Genomic DNA, 15,593 nt, shown 5'->3' on the forward strand with positions numbered 1-15,593 from the left:
TAATAATAAAAAAATATATTTGGTAAAAAGATTCCAATGACTAAGGCAAAATGGGCTTGGCAAGGAAAGAGACAGAGATGATGAAAGAATTCAAATATTTGGGACATACATTCAGTAATAATACCTCTAGCAGGAGTCATTTAAGTCAACTGGCCAAAAAGAGGATAAAAGGATTAAGAGCGATCAGAATTTTGGAGACGGATAGAATATGATGAATTAGACACATGACACCAAAATTATCTGAAGTGGGTTATGAGCCAAATAGGCAAATATCAGGGTACATAATGAGAGATGAAACTAAAAAGTATAAGTTAATAATAATCGAAACAGAAAGAGTGGTAAAATATGAAAACAAAAATAAGTGAAAGAACAGAGTGTAAGATGCTGAGAGTATGTAGAAGAGAGGTAGAAAAGAATCTAGGAAAAGCAATGTGGAAAGACAGAGATAAGTACTTTGAAGGAGATCGAAAGAGTGAGAAGAGAAGGAACGGGTTAAGTATATGAGACGAGGATTATGATAGACAAGAACGGAGAGAGAAGATAAAAGAATCAAGGTACAACTCAGCGTACAAAGAAATCATAACTCAATATCCACAGTACCTTGACAGAGCGAATGGGAAAAAATAATGATTATTGCTAAATTGTTGATGACGTCATCAAAATATTTTTATATGGAAAAACTCGTTAGGACATATGCATACGATCCTTGTTTACCACATATATGTATATTAATTTTAGGTCATAAGGATCATCATTAAAGAAAATAAATTTCTCAAAGTTAAATTTTCTATTTTTTCGAAGCTCTATCTGTCCGACTGACCGCGGGTGGTGTTGTTGAATGGTTATTTAAAACTTTCTTATCTGGGTTATTATTACCATAATGTGTTAATTTAATGAATGATACACTATTAGGAATAAACTTATTATTATTATTGTAGTTTCATGGCAAACACCTCTAATATCACACCTTTTATTACTGTCTTTAATATTATCTTAGTGTTACTAACTATGGTGTCAGCTCTTCTTCTGCTTTTCTAGTTATCGTTCTGATCGCTAGAGAAACTACCGCTGCAAATACATCATGTGAAGTTTCAGTTAACCGAATTTAAACTCAAAAGAACACAATTACGTGAAATATTCGATATTTATGAAACTGATCGCCCTGAATTATTTATGCATAATCTATACATATAAAATTGTTTGTCCTGACTGACTAATTCATCAACGCAGAGCCTAAACCATTGCAGCTAGAAACATGAAATTTGGACAATAGTTTGCTTTTGTGATGTAAACACCCACTAAGAAAGGAACTTGCGAAATTCCACCCCTAAAAGGGTGAAAAGGGGTGGTAAAGTTTGTAGAGGAAGACTATTTCCTAACCATTTCTGTTGTAAATATTTACGTGAAACTTGGTATTAATGCTTTTCAACACAAATAACGAAACACGTATTTCACCATTTTTCGAAATTCAACCCCTAAGGGGGTAAAAAGTGGTGGATAAGTTTGTACGGGAAAACTACTTCTGTTGCACATTTTCACGTGTAACTTGGTATTAGTGCTCTTCAACACATATAATGACACACGTATTTCAGCATTTTCCGAGATTCAACCCCTAAGGGGGTAAAAAGTGGTAACTAATTGTGTATGGGAAAAATATTTCTATTGTAAATTTTTACTTGGAACTTAATATTAATGCTTTTCACCACAAACAATGTAACGCGTATTTCAGCTGTTTTTGAGATTCTACCCCTAAGAAGATCAAATGAGGTGACAAAGTTTATATGAGAAAAAATATTTGTATGGCGATGTTTACTTGAAATGTTGTATTAATACCCTCCAACACATTTGTTACTTGAAATTTGGTAATCATGTAAAATTGTTTGTCTTGACTGTCTTTAATTTTTTTTTTTTTGATATTCATCCCCAACGGAATATAATTTGGGTGGAAATGTGAGAAACAGGAGAAGTATTAATCCAAAAGTGGTTAAAAATCAAAGTTTAAAATAGTTAAATATGTTTTTCGCATATTAGAGGTAGTAGGATTATTGGAAAAATCAGTCCTAAGCGTTTGAAATTTAAGAAGTTGCGAAGAGAACGCGGTCTGCGGTCGGACGCGTGAGGCCAAAACGGCGTTGACGGTTGTGTTTTATGTCACGAATTGTAAGAGTATTTCTCCCGTAAGTGTTCTAATTTTGTGTTTCCGTGTATAAAATGAGGTAACTATACCAAAAAATATCCTTGAATTCTCCTGAAAGAAAAAATCTATTAAATATACCGGGCATTTTTTTTTAAACTGAACATATCCCTATGTTCAGTTTTAAAACGACGCAGTCAATTGCAACTGTAATGCAACCAACATTACAACAATTCCATCGTTTAAAAAAGTAGAATCAAATAGAATGCTTTGAAATGTTTTCTAAAATGTCAAAACTGCTTGCACACAATGTAGTCGACAGAAGAAAAAATTCAAATACTGCAATGGTACCAAGCTGGTAGTAGCATGCGAATTGTAAGGGATTTATTTTCAATACAGTACCCTACTAGGCCAATTCCGTCTCTCGCAACAATTTGGAACATAATTAAAAATTTTAATGCAAGAGGATGTGTCGTCAATAGCCATCATCAAAGAAATAGGAGATGTCACATTTTAACCGAAGAGATTAAATTAAACGTATTATGCTACGCTGAAGAGGAACCAATATCCACCATAACGCAAATGAGTAACTACTTCGGTATTTCCAGATTCGAAAAGTTTTGAAGGAATGTCGATTTAAACCATATAAATTTAGGAATCATCAATACCTCACTGAAGAGGATAAAATTAGGAGGACGGATTTTTGTGAATTGATGTTTAACTCACTGAACACTAATGAACAACTTTTAGAAAACATTGTTTACAGACGAGGCATCATTTAGTAGGAATGGCGAAGTTAATTCACAAAATTATCGGTCAGATTTTCTACAATTTTATTATTCAATGCTATTTATGCCAAAATGTTCTTATTACAGATACTGGGCCCGCACAAATCCTCATGTGCAAAATTTAATTCGCCATCAAGTACAAGAAAGACTAAATGTGTGGGCTGGCTTAATAAACAATATGCTCATTGGACCATTTTTTATTGATGGCAATTTAAATGCAAATAAATTTCTTAGACTTTTAAGGAACCATATTATTCCTGAAATTGAACCACTAAATATTGAGAATATTTGGTTCCAGATGGATGGTGCACCAGCACATTCGTGTAGAATAGTTACGAATTATTTAAATGATGTATTTGGTGAACGTTGGATAGGCAGATTTGGTCCTGTAGCTTGGCCTGCACGATCACCAGATCTTTCGCCAAATGATTTTTTTCTCTGGGGACACCTACATAATACAATTTATGATCACGTAGAAATTCAAACAATTCAGGAGTTACAGGAACGAATAGTCAGAGCTTGCCAAGAGTTGAATCCAAATTTCGTACGAAATGCAGTGCAAGGATTCCATCACAGACTTGGTTATTGCTTGGAACAGGGAGGCGGTCATTTCGAATATTTGTTATAAAATTTAGTTTTTGTTTTATAAAATTTTTGTCGTATTTATGGTTTTGTTTATTGTTGAACATGTGCATAACACGCTGTAGTTTCGGTGAAAAAGCTCTGCTTTACTCAAACGATTTCTCGTGGTTATGCAACCAACAATGTTCCTGCATTGACAGCGTCGTTTTAAAACTGAACATAGGCCTATGTTCAGTTTTAAAAAAAATGCCCGGTATATGCAAGTGTGTTAATAAAAGATCCAACCAGGATTATTTGGTCTTGAAAATCACATTGATGAGGTCAAATTATATGAAAGTGTTCGATATATATATAGCAGCTGGAGAATCTTGGCCTTTCATATACATGAACAATTTCCAGCGGTTTTTCATCTCGCAGTGCACTTGGAAAATCGCCTGCTGTCTATTTTAATCCTAACGACTTTAATAATGTAACTGAAAAGGTAAATAATTCACAGAAAACTACTCTTCTATCATTTTTTGAGCTTTGCAAAGCGGATACTTTTGCAAAAATCTTTCTTTATGTTGAAGTACCTTAATACTATGTGTGGAAAAGTACCAAATTTGAGAGATGAAAAAGTGGAAACAATGTTGATGGTTCGCCGGGAGTCAAAAGAGATCAAGCTTTGAGCAGAGTGTACACCGTTCACCCTAATAACGCGGAATGTTTCTACCTTGATCCTCTTCTTCATGCGATGAGAGGGCCAACATAATTCTCGGATTTAAAAACTGTTGGTAGTGTCGTTTATTTCACATACCAGTCATTATGCAAAGCTTTGGGTTTGTCAAGTTAAGTCAGAGTGTCAAGAGAGTGTTCAGATTATAAATGCAGTGTACAACAAGTGTCTGATTTCCATTAAAGACACGGTGCTGTCTTTAGGAAGACAATATTGAGAGTACTATGGTTTGCCTGTAAGACGTGAAGAAGTCATACAAAACAGACACTATCTCAGAGAGATTAGCTATGACATACTTTTATAGGCACAACGAAACTTTATTAAATACAGAATAATATCAAATTTACAACCAAGTTAGATAGGTCAGGTAAATGTTTGTTTTTACATAGCTGCCTACAGCTATTAGCGACAAAAATATCCAAATATTTTAAATCTTTACTCAAACATATGTTAACATGGGGTATAAAATTTAACATGGGAATCCTTATGGCCACTTATAAAAAAAAGATGTATTGTATTATACTCCTATGTTATAGAATAACTTTGTTTCACCCCCCCCCCCCCCTCCGTCGTATTTAAAAATTCACGGGACTCTAACTCCAAACTTTCAGTCCTTATTTCATACACCTAGGGGTAATGGATGCTTACATTACGAAAGGAACCTTCTGTCCAAATTTCGTGTTTCTATAGCTCCACTAGTTATGTTGATTTGTCAGGCGGAGGACAAACACTTTTATATATTGTCATTAATGATGTGACGTCCTTCTCACGGCCAGGCTAGCTCCTTCGTCGTTGCGGGGTGATGGGTCGTTCGACTGTCTTGACCTTGGGCGCCAGTGTGTCACAAGAGGGCACACAGAAAAAAAAGAAAGATGACAGGAAAGCCGAAGAAGAGAAAGAACGAAGAGTGGAATAATTAGAATAAAGAGAAGAAAAGGAAGGAAAGGGAAAAAAGGGAGAAGCAACAAATACCCGGTCTAATCACGTATATAATCTGGATTCTATATACAAAAAAATAATATAAATTGGGGGGGGGCGGCAGCAGCTCGTTGGTAGGTGGATTGACGACCCTGGTTAACCGGCGACCCGTGACGATTGGAGGCAAAACAAAAAACTGGCACAACGCAAACTGGGACGCACCCGGTTTCTCCCGGACGATCGGCGAGCACTTCCCGGCGATCGGCGCGCACTTCCCGGCGACTTACCGTATTGGTACCAATACGCAGAACGCCCGTTCCCGTCTCCGCGGTCCTGTTGAGGTCAGCTTCTCTTCCTGTGCCTCTCCTGGACTCCGTTGGCCTTTGGTGTTCTCGCCTCAGCCCTTTTCTCGTCTCTCCAAACACGGTCTCCCTCTTCCCAAAGCCTCGACAACGGCCCTCGTCCTCTTCACCCAACGCTCGCCTCTCTCTCCTTCTTTTTTTTTTTTTTTCTCGCTCGTCGCTCCCGCCGAGCTGCGCCGCCGCGTAAATGTCACGTTACACACCCCCGTTAGTTACCCAAAAAAATTAATAATTACTGGAATTAAAATAATTACGGGGAGTATTAATTTTTTTCTAAACCTACCCTACCTACATAACAACTAAACTTATTTTGAGTTTCCCTATAGGACTTGGACCACTCATCCAACTATTCTCCTTATTGGATGGTCCGACATTTCAGACTAATGGCCAACTGTAGTCCATCACATTGTCAATTTTCATATGTCTAAATCCGGTATAATAGCTACGTCACAACCTGTCAATCTATTATTCTGTCTACTCTGGGTATAAATGGCTAAATTTTCAAATTCTGCCAATACTACAAATCTGTCAAATCTGCCAACCTCGACACTAGTGCCTAAAAAAGTCAAAATCGAAATCTATTCTCTACACAAACAAACACCCTAACCGTTCACACTCCATTCACGAGATCTATCGTTCTTCTTCATGCACTCATCACCTTCCTCACAGCGTCTAATCCGAGTTTCTTGTCTGATCAGGTTTCAGATCCTTGGTATGGTATCTCCCAAGATCCACACCATTCTCTGTCGTTAATCGGTACACTAGAGGTGAAAGGACTTCTGCAATCTTGCACTTCACGAATTTCGGTTCCAATTTAGCGGCATATCTTTTAGAAGCATCTGACAAAACGTAATTTTTCTTCCACACCGTATCACCAACGGCATACAAAGGTGCCTCGCGTCTCCTTAGATTATAATAATGACAATTTCTGTGATACGCCTTATCAAGTTTCCTCTTTACCTCGTTGTACAATGGCAATAAACGATCCATACTTTCCGCATAAACGTCCCTGAAAGTGGGTTGAAGATCAAACTGATGTAGGTTTTCGTCCTTACCGTACAGTAATCCGTGTACTGGTACAAAACGGCCGAAATTCAAAAAAACGGGAGTGTATCCTGTCGATTCGTGGACGGCTGTTCTCAACGCGTAGCCAATCTCGTGGATGTTAGAATCCCACTTGTCATGTCGCTTATCTTTTATGTATGAGCGTATCGCAGCTCCTACTACTTTGTTTACCCTTTCCACAGGATTCACTTGAGGATGGTACTTACAATTAAACCATAATTGGCTTCCAAACTCCTTGGCCAATCCTCTAAACATGTTGCTCGTCAACTGCTTCCCATTATCGCACACTATTACTTGCGGTGCTCCAAAGATATAAAAGACATTCTCTCGCAGATAGGTGGTAATGCTGCTACTAATCGCCTGTCGCAGCGGCTTCAATAAACAAAACTTTGTGAACCAGTCTGATACCACAAGCAAAAATCTATTACCTTTAGACGATCTTGGAAGTGGTCCTATCAGGTCCAAAGCAATCATCTGCCATGGGTAAGAGACCTTACGGGACTTCCCCATCAATCCTGGTGGCGCCAAATTGAGTGGCTTCTGCGCCTTGCACACTTCACAGCTTCTTACATAACGTTGTACGTCCTTACGCATGCGCGGCCAATAATAAAGCTCCTGCACTCTTTTCAAAGTTTTGAACATGCCTAGGTGCGCAGCAATTGGTTCGTCATGACATGATTTCATGACCTCTGTTCGGTATGTCTCTGCTACATATAATTTCCACTCTGGACTACCATTTTGGCTCTTCAAACGCCTAAACAGGTGGGAGTCATCTTGTATCTTCCACACTGCATTACCATCTGGAAATTTGCTGACTCTTTCAAATCGACGTCTGTATTCCGGATCTTTCATGCTCTCACCCTTGACCATATTCAATATCGCTACTTCGTGTGGCGCTCTCGACAGTGCGTCTGGGACTACATTCAACGCTCCCTTTCTATGTTCGATCTCACAGTCGTATTGCTGTAGCTTCATGGCCCAACGTGCTAATCTACCTGTTGGATTTTTCAATTGATTGAGCCACAACAAGCTGTAATGGTCAGTTATAATTTTAAACTTTGTACCTTCCACATATGGCCTGAACTTCTCAACACCAAACAATACCCCTAAACATTCTTTCTCAGTAACTGTATATTTTCTTTCTTGGTCTGTCAGTGTTCGGCTAGCATAAGCTACCGGAGTCTATTTGCCTTCTTCATTCGCCTGCACAAGCACACATCCTAAACCTCTATCTGATGCGTCGCATTGGATTGAAAATAATTTAGTAAAATCAGGACTGGCAAGCACAGGTGCTGATACTAGCGCCTCCTTGATCTTCACAAAACTTTCCTCAGCTTCGGTCGTCCAAGTAATCGCCTGACCTTTCTTTTGCCCTTTAATGAGCTGAGTTATAGGTGCACTCATCACCGCAAAATTAGGAACAAATCTCCTATACCAACCCGCAACTCCTAAGAAACGTTTCACTTCTGTTCGCGTGTTGGGCCGTGGATATTCCACCATAGCTCTCACTTTCTCAGGATCCGTTCGCAACCCCTGTCTGTCAATTACGAACCCTAAATAACGAAGACTCGCCCTACAAAATTCACATTTGTTAAAGTTAATTGTAAGATTGGCGTCATGCAGTTTTCCATATACCTGTTGTAACACTTCTACGTGCTTCTCAAAAGTGGGTGTCGCTATCAGTAAGTCATCTAGATACACAAAGACAAATGGTTCTAAAGAGGGTCCAAAAATCGTATCCATAAGACGTTGTTGAGTTTGCGCCGCATTATTCAACCCAAACGGCAGTACATTAAATTCATATAGACCTCTTGATGGTATCACAAAAGCAGTCTTTTCTTTAGAGTTGGCATCTAAGGGAATCTGCCAGAACGCAGCTTTCAGGTCTATGCTACTCAGAAACTGAGCTCCCGTTAATTTGCTCAAAATACTGTCAATGTGCGGCAACGGATAAGCGTCGCGCTTCGTGACTGAGTTAAGCTTACGTCCGTCAAAGCAAAATCTGTACTCACCTGAGGATTTCTTTATCAACACTACTGGTGATGCCCACGGGGATGAGGATGGCTGTACTACCCCTAATTCTAACATTTTGTCTAACTCGCCGTTCAAATGTTGCAACATATATGGAGACATGTTGTTATATCTCTGCTTAATTGGTTCTGCTTCACCGGTGTCAATCTTGTGAATTATTTTGTTGGTTCTACCCAACTTGGTTCCTGCTTCCCACGAAAGAGACTTAAATTTGCCAATAACCTCTCTCAAGTTTTGTTCTTGGTCGCTATTCAACTCTCCCCTACAAATAATTTTGTTGACAGTCATCACCGCCTCGTTGGTTGTTTCACCGACCTCGCATCCCTCACGTTTATCATTCACAACAATCGTTTTCTGATTCCAATCTATTACCGTTCTAAATTTCTCACAAAAATCGTTACCCAAGATTACAAAATGGCGGATGGTCGGTACCACCCAAAACTTCATGACCTTGCACGTTCCATCTACCGATATAGGTAACTGAACGTACCCCGTAATTTTCTGCATACGTCCTTCTGCAGTATTCACACCTTCTGTTCCTGATTCGTACACATGTAGATTAAAAAATTCTATCAGATATAGACCGTTTTCCCCTATTACCGAAATTGACGCTCCGCTATCTACTAATGCAACCAATGAATGTCCATACGCTTCAATTTTCAAATGGGGCCGACTATCACATTTTTTGTCTACCTCAAACATAGCATCTAACGGATTTGTTACTATTCCAGAGCATTCGGAGTTACTAACCTGCTTAAACGATGCCTTTTTTATACACCTTTTTGGACATCTTGCTAAAGAACCGCAAAAACTCTTCACCTTCGCCAACCACTCTCTCCACTCGTGTGGTGAGATGCCACATTTTTTCTGAGCCTTTTGATATACACCAGACAACTCGCGTGGGCTCTTGGATGCGTGTTGCCTGTTTGCTAGTTTTTTGAACACTTTGGGCAGTTAGGTCGGATAACGCCTCGTCGTCCACATCCAAAGCACACTGGTTCCTTCTTGGCTTCACGACAATCTCGCTTCAAATGACCAGCACGATTGCAATTATAACATCGCAGTTCACTAACTTCAGGTCGGGCACAATGTGACCGTGACTGCCTCGATTTAGACGAATGCGCCTCTGTCTCTACTAACGTCTCAGAGTAGGCCAAATCTGGTTCTAGCAACGCTACACTTCTCCTTGGTGGGGGTTGGAATCGTTGTTGTGTCGTAAAGGCGGCTTCCAACGTCCTGCAAACATCGGCCAACTGTTCAATGGATCTTATCTCTTGCAAAGCTATTCTAGTCTGGAACTTGGGCAGTAAGTTTTTCTTTATGGTGCTTAATCTAATTTCTTCTGACGGCGGTTGTGAGAGACGACTAAATAAATTCGCCATTGCAGCTATGTAAATAGTAACACGTTCGCTGTAACCTTGTGTCCTGCTACGAATCTCTCTCCACAATTCTTCGTCGTAATCGGGTGGTAAAAAATCTCGCTTCAAAGCCTGTACTAACGAATCCCAACTGTGCACTGAATCTCTGATTGAACGGTACCATATTAGCGCTTGACCTTGGAATAAATCTACGGCAGATCGGAACAACTCTTCTTTTGATGTACTTCTCGCCCTTCTAAGTTCATCAATTCGCTGCAGAAAGGAACTCACTGATTTACCATCGAACGTAATTCCCCATTTGTACACTGGTGCTATCTTGTGCATAGCTCCTTGTACATCTGCGCTACCTGAACCTCCCGGTAAGTTGGCTTGGTCCAATATCTCTAAACGTGTTTCATCGAATGCTACAATGATCAACGTATTGTCCAATTTATACGCTGCGGATTCTTCACCTTCAACGCTGGCGGGGTCTGCACAAAACCTACTGACTCTTCCCAACACGTGGTTGATCCTGGTCTGTAACTTCCTGTTTGCTTCTACCCGAGATCCGTCAAATTGCCTCAACAACTCTCGTATCTCCGCTATCGTGGCGTCAACTTCCTTCTTTTCGTCTTGAAACACAAACTGTGACGTAGTGTAAACAATATTGGGCCGTGCCTGATCTTCCCGTAGCCTTCTCCTCAAATTCTTCCTTTTTGTGTCAACGTCGACACGGTCTGTGCGAGCTACTCCTCGTATCCTCAACTCGTAGTCGATTTCGTTGACCTTGAGAAAGTTCGGTTCCATGTCATAAATGGAGCTTGCACTGGCCATTATGTAACCCTACGATACAAGACCTCTTAAAAATGCGCACTATCTAGATCTAATAAGATACTAATTATTATTGTTGCTTCTCGGACAGAATAGAGCGTAGAAAAAGAAGTAGAAAGAAAAGAAAAAAGAAAAGAACCCGACAACTCAACAAAATCCACCACTCGTACCAAAGTTTGACACCCTAAAGCTTCGAATCAAAACCCCACGTTGGTGAGCGCCACTTTCTTGTGTGACGTCCTTCTCACGGCCAGGCTAGCTCCTTCGTCGTTGCGGGGTGATGGGTCGTTCGACTGTCTTGACCTTGGGCGCCAGTGTGTCACAAGAGGGCACACAGAAAAAAAAGAAAGATGACAGGAAAGCCGAAGAAGAGAAAGAACGAAGAGTGGAATAATTAGAATAAAGAGAAGAAAAGGAAGGAAAGGGAAAAAAGGGAGAAGCAACAAATACCCGGTCTAATCACGTATATAATCTGGATTCTATATACAAAAAAATAATATAAATTGGGGGGGGGCGGCAGCAGCTCGTTGGTAGGTGGATTGACGACCCTGGTTAACCGGCGACCCGTGACGATTGGAGGCAAAACAAAAAACTGGCACAACGCAAACTGGGACGCACCCGGTTTCTCCCGGACGATCGGCGAGCACTTCCCGGCGATCGGCGCGCACTTCCCGGCGACTTACCGTATTGGTACCAATACGCAGAACGCCCGTTCCCGTCTCCGCGGTCCTGTTGAGGTCAGCTTCTCTTCCTGTGCCTCTCCTGGACTCCGTTGGCCTTTGGTGTTCTCGCCTCAGCCCTTTTCTCGTCTCTCCAAACACGGTCTCCCTCTTCCCAAAGCCTCGACAACGGCCCTCGTCCTCTTCACCCAACGCTCGCCTCTCTCTCCTTCTTTTTTTTTTTTTTCTCGCTCGTCGCTCCCGCCGAGCTGCGCCGCCGCGTAAATGTCACGTTACAATGAAGACTGCACAAACTTAAAAAGTAATAAAATTGAAATCAAAAAATAAATCAGGGGATGAAAAATAATGTGTCCTAATTGCGAAATCCACGCAAGCGGAGCTGCGGGTAACAGCTAGTATTGTATAAGTTTACATAAAATTATAAAAAGATTATGACACGATCAAAATACAGTTAATGCTATTCATGTACTTTTTGCTGTAATTTACTCTATTTTACTTTGACTTTATCGATTATATAATTACATCTATTGGGATAAAAACTATACAACACGTAAAACACTTAGTTGTGAAATTCTCAAATATGAAACAAATCAGCATTCTCCTCAAGCTGGGGAGTATATAGTATAGTATAGTAAAATTTACCGAAGTTTTTCAACTTTACACGGCATTTTTGTACTTACTGTTCGCCTACGTTGTTGCCAATATGCTCTTAGAAAGATACCAGCAACAGACATTGTTGTTACAATCTACAATTAGAACAATTTCAACAAAAGTTGCAGTCAACCTCTACGCACTAAAAGAATGTGTTATTATTTACATGATATATTTGGGTGGTGTATTTTGTTTAACATAGTAGTTCTGGTACATAACATGGTCGTTTTTCTAGACATCATACTTAACGGAGGTTACAAAGGTTATAATAATAATAATAAGTACTGGATGCAATTGATGATTGCTTGCAAGACTTTAGTAATAATGTTATATTGGGTAAGATTTTTTAATACCCTGCGACTTAATTTGACATTTAAATTTTCAGTGTGGGTTGCTTTCTGTAGTATTGCGTTTTGATTCTGTTTTAAAAGAATACGAATATATTTTGGTTCTGTTGTATAAGTCACAAAGTTTGCTTCTTGTCAAGAATGACCGCCTTATTACCCGTGATGTCATTACCATGATACTAAGATATCGTCCGAATTTCATGGCTGCTGGATTTTTTTGTTTAAACAGATCAACAATTTTCGAAATTTTAAGCACAATCACAATGGGTTTACTAGACATACGGCAGCTATAAATAATTTAGAATGCCTTATCTATAAGTAGTGTGTCCGCATATTTGCTTTTTAAACAGTCAGGTTTTAAGTGACATTTCAAAATTAAATTAAATGGGTATCAACATATATGCTATAGTATGTTTCTGATTTTTTTTTAAATGATATACTTATTAAAAAAAAATTGCTGGCGTATAGAATATGTGGAATGACAAATACTAATTAAGAAATTTTTATCCCATTTCTTTCAAATAGAACCTAAGCGGTAACTCTAAAACGGCCGATTTACCTATCTTCCTGTGCGTAAGGCTAACGAATTATTGTAATCGAGGCCATCGGACGACTAGTTACTTTCATATTTTCTCGACGTTTTATGTCAGGTAGAATCCGAAAAAATATATCTCCCGTTTCCGTCTGTCTGTCACCCTTCGTCTGTCGTCTATTTGTGTATGTCGATTTTTATTTGACAGATAATTACTGAAACCAAAATATAGTTAATCATCCACACCAGCAATGGAGATGACGTCCGTTAAAAATTGTGTGCATTTATTTTTTTTTAAATTATGTAAAATAATAATACTTACTCCCCACTTATAGTTTTAATCTCAATTAGTTTATAAAAACGTTTATGGCCCTAAGATGCTGGTTTTGAACAACTTTGAATGAGTGCGGTTGTCATTCTCGTTTACCTACATTTCTTTTCCATGACATCTACTGTGACACTAACTTTGTTTGAAAGTTTGACTTCAGATGCGAGAGAATTTCTGCCTAAGAAATGTTCGATCAATTTTTTATACATGGTATACACTTTGATCGAACTCAGATTTGCTGTATCTTACTTGCCTTCAGTTATGCCGTGTTTTCATTAATTATTCAGATCACAGAATGCTGTGCGATTTTGAACGTATGTCTTCTCTGTTTCGGATCCTTTTCAGGTTATGCAGTTAACCAAACACGTGTGAAATGTTGGTTGCATACTTTCAGTTCTTCTGTGGTGTGAATGGGAATTTTAATTTTAAAAATGGTGTTTTTTAGATGACCGAACAAGAAGTAATCCAGACGTGTTAAATCTGGTGAGCTTGGGGGGTACTCAGGAACTGAATGTAAACTTATCACTTTATCATAAAAAGATTCAGGTAAAAAATTCAAATTGTCTACTGTTGTATATGCCGTGGCACGGTCATGTTGAAAAAATCCGTCTTGGAGTTTGGAGTTCATTATCCTGTAACTCTTGAACAAAAGCTGTTAGGATATTATTTCGCCATGTTTGTGCTGTTACGGTTTCCTCAAAGAAACTGACGATAGCATAATTATGCGTAATATTGGACATTCATGGAATTGATAGAGTTGAATTATGCATAATACTGTATCAGTCTAAAGATAATCCTACACAAAATTTAACAGATTATGACACGAACATATGACTGTTATTCATGTCTTTTTAGTTGTAATTTACGTTTGATTGTCATCATCGATTATATAATTCCACGTATTGGAATAAAAACTATACAGCATGTAGGGGAAAGTCCCCCTTATTGGACCAGTGCCTGAATTGAACCACCCTATTTTTTTTAAATCTAGAATAGTTGCCGACATCTAGTGCATATTATTCGAAAGTATTTGGCGCCAAAGCAGTGTTGTGCAAAATTCCATTCTGTAGCGGTAAGTGTCTGCTTGTTAAATTGCAAAGAAATTTTGGTACCATTGTGATACAACTTTTCGCATGTTTTTGTAAGGATATATAGCCTAAACTATTTCATAAATACAGTGCACAAAGACTACATTGGTCAAAGCGTAATAAAAAGTGTAGTCTGAGCACGAGTAACCTCACTAGTTGAGGCTGCGTACTGCAGGATGAGCTTCCCTGGGGGCTATATCCTTCTGCTAGCCCTGACGTCGAAGTTCGACGTCCCCTTGTTGGACTCCGTGGTGGGTGGGGACGCAGGAGGACGAAATCTAAATCCAGATCATGGAAAATAAAAATAATAAAAAAACCACTGAGGAAGTGCCTTCGGATGCACCTCAAACAGAAAACCCGGCCAATGTGGGGTCGCAGCCTCCTAGGAGGAAGCGAATCTGCGGGGCTGAGGTAAAAAGGCGGAGGAAGGCTCGTTTGCAGGCGGAGGCGGCGAATACCGACCCGCCGAAACCGGGTCCATCCTCCTCCGGGATAAACCCCAAGGGTAAAGGGCAGGCTACGATAGCCAACCCTAAACAACCTGCGGGGAAAAAGACCTCAGGGTCAAAGAAGAGAGTGAGGTCTTCAACCTCCACACCTCCGGCAGCTGAAAAGCAAAAGAGGATGAGGAGGCAGGAGACTACCTCTAAAGAACAGAGCTACAGGGAGGCGGCTGCAAGTCATCTCCGTGTAGCTGTGATTGATGTGCAGCATCCACTTGGTAAGCTGACTGCTGACCAGGTGGAGATAGTACAAAAGAGCCTGATGGGAGCGCTGGACAGGCAACTTGACCAGTGCTTGGCATCGGGTAGACAAGCAGCCACTTTCAGGGGCATGAAGTACACAGGGGAAATCCTAAGGATAACCTGTGAAGACGAGTTGTCCCTGAAATGGCTACAACAAACAGTGCGCTCCCTTACACCCTTGTGGGAGGGCGCACAACTTAACGTGGTCCCCTTGGCTGAGCTACCAAGGCTGGTGAGGGCGACCCTGTGGATACCGGGACCACCGGTGGACGCAGGAGTCGTACTTCGCCGCCTGGAGGGTCAGAACCAATGGGCCCACGTCAAAAAATGGCTTCTTTTCCATCGCGAGGCCAAACCCGAGGCTGCCTCTCCAGGCAACCTCTTTGTGTTTGGTCTTGGGATGGAAGAGGCCAAGATAATCAGGGAGAGAGAGGGCA

The 15,593-nt window shown here is 40.1% G+C and overlaps 1 protein-coding gene across 1 annotated transcript; it reads right to left on the reverse strand.

Moving 5' to 3' along the window:
* Positions 1 to 8,392: 8,392 nt before the first annotated feature.
* Positions 8,393 to 10,095, reverse strand: LOC135138846 (uncharacterized). The gene is made up of 5 exons (XM_064068870.1): positions 9,346 to 10,095; positions 9,196 to 9,302; positions 8,911 to 9,134; positions 8,577 to 8,857; positions 8,393 to 8,427 (listed from the first exon to the last, which is right to left on the reverse strand). The coding sequence occupies exons 3-5, from the start codon at positions 8,931 to 8,933 to the stop codon at positions 8,405 to 8,407; spliced, it is 327 nt and encodes a 108-aa protein (XP_063924940.1). The 5' UTR covers positions 8,934 to 9,134; positions 9,196 to 9,302; positions 9,346 to 10,095; the 3' UTR covers positions 8,393 to 8,404.
* Positions 10,096 to 15,593: the final 5,498 nt, after the last annotated feature.

This window comes from Zophobas morio, unplaced genomic scaffold (assembly GCF_036711695.1).
Source record: "Zophobas morio isolate AGI-343-1 ecotype UQ-CSIRO unplaced genomic scaffold, CSIRO_AGI_Zmor_V1 ptg000030l, whole genome shotgun sequence".
In the NCBI taxonomy this organism is placed as follows: Eukaryota; Metazoa; Arthropoda; class Insecta; order Coleoptera; family Tenebrionidae; genus Zophobas; species Zophobas morio.

Excerpts from the sequence above, each read along its gene's own strand:
- LOC135138846 (XM_064068870.1), bottom strand. The coding sequence starts at position 8,933 with ATGATAAACGTGAGGGATGCGAG. Across the intron at positions 8,858-8,910 it reads ATAAACGTGAGGGATGCGAG|GGGAGAGTTGAATAGCGACC; the intron begins GTCGGTGAAACA and ends AATTATTTGTAG. Across the intron at positions 8,428-8,576 it reads GTTGATAAAGAAATCCTCAG|ATTCCCTTAGATGCCAACTC; the intron begins GTGAGTACAGAT and ends GCGTTCTGGCAG.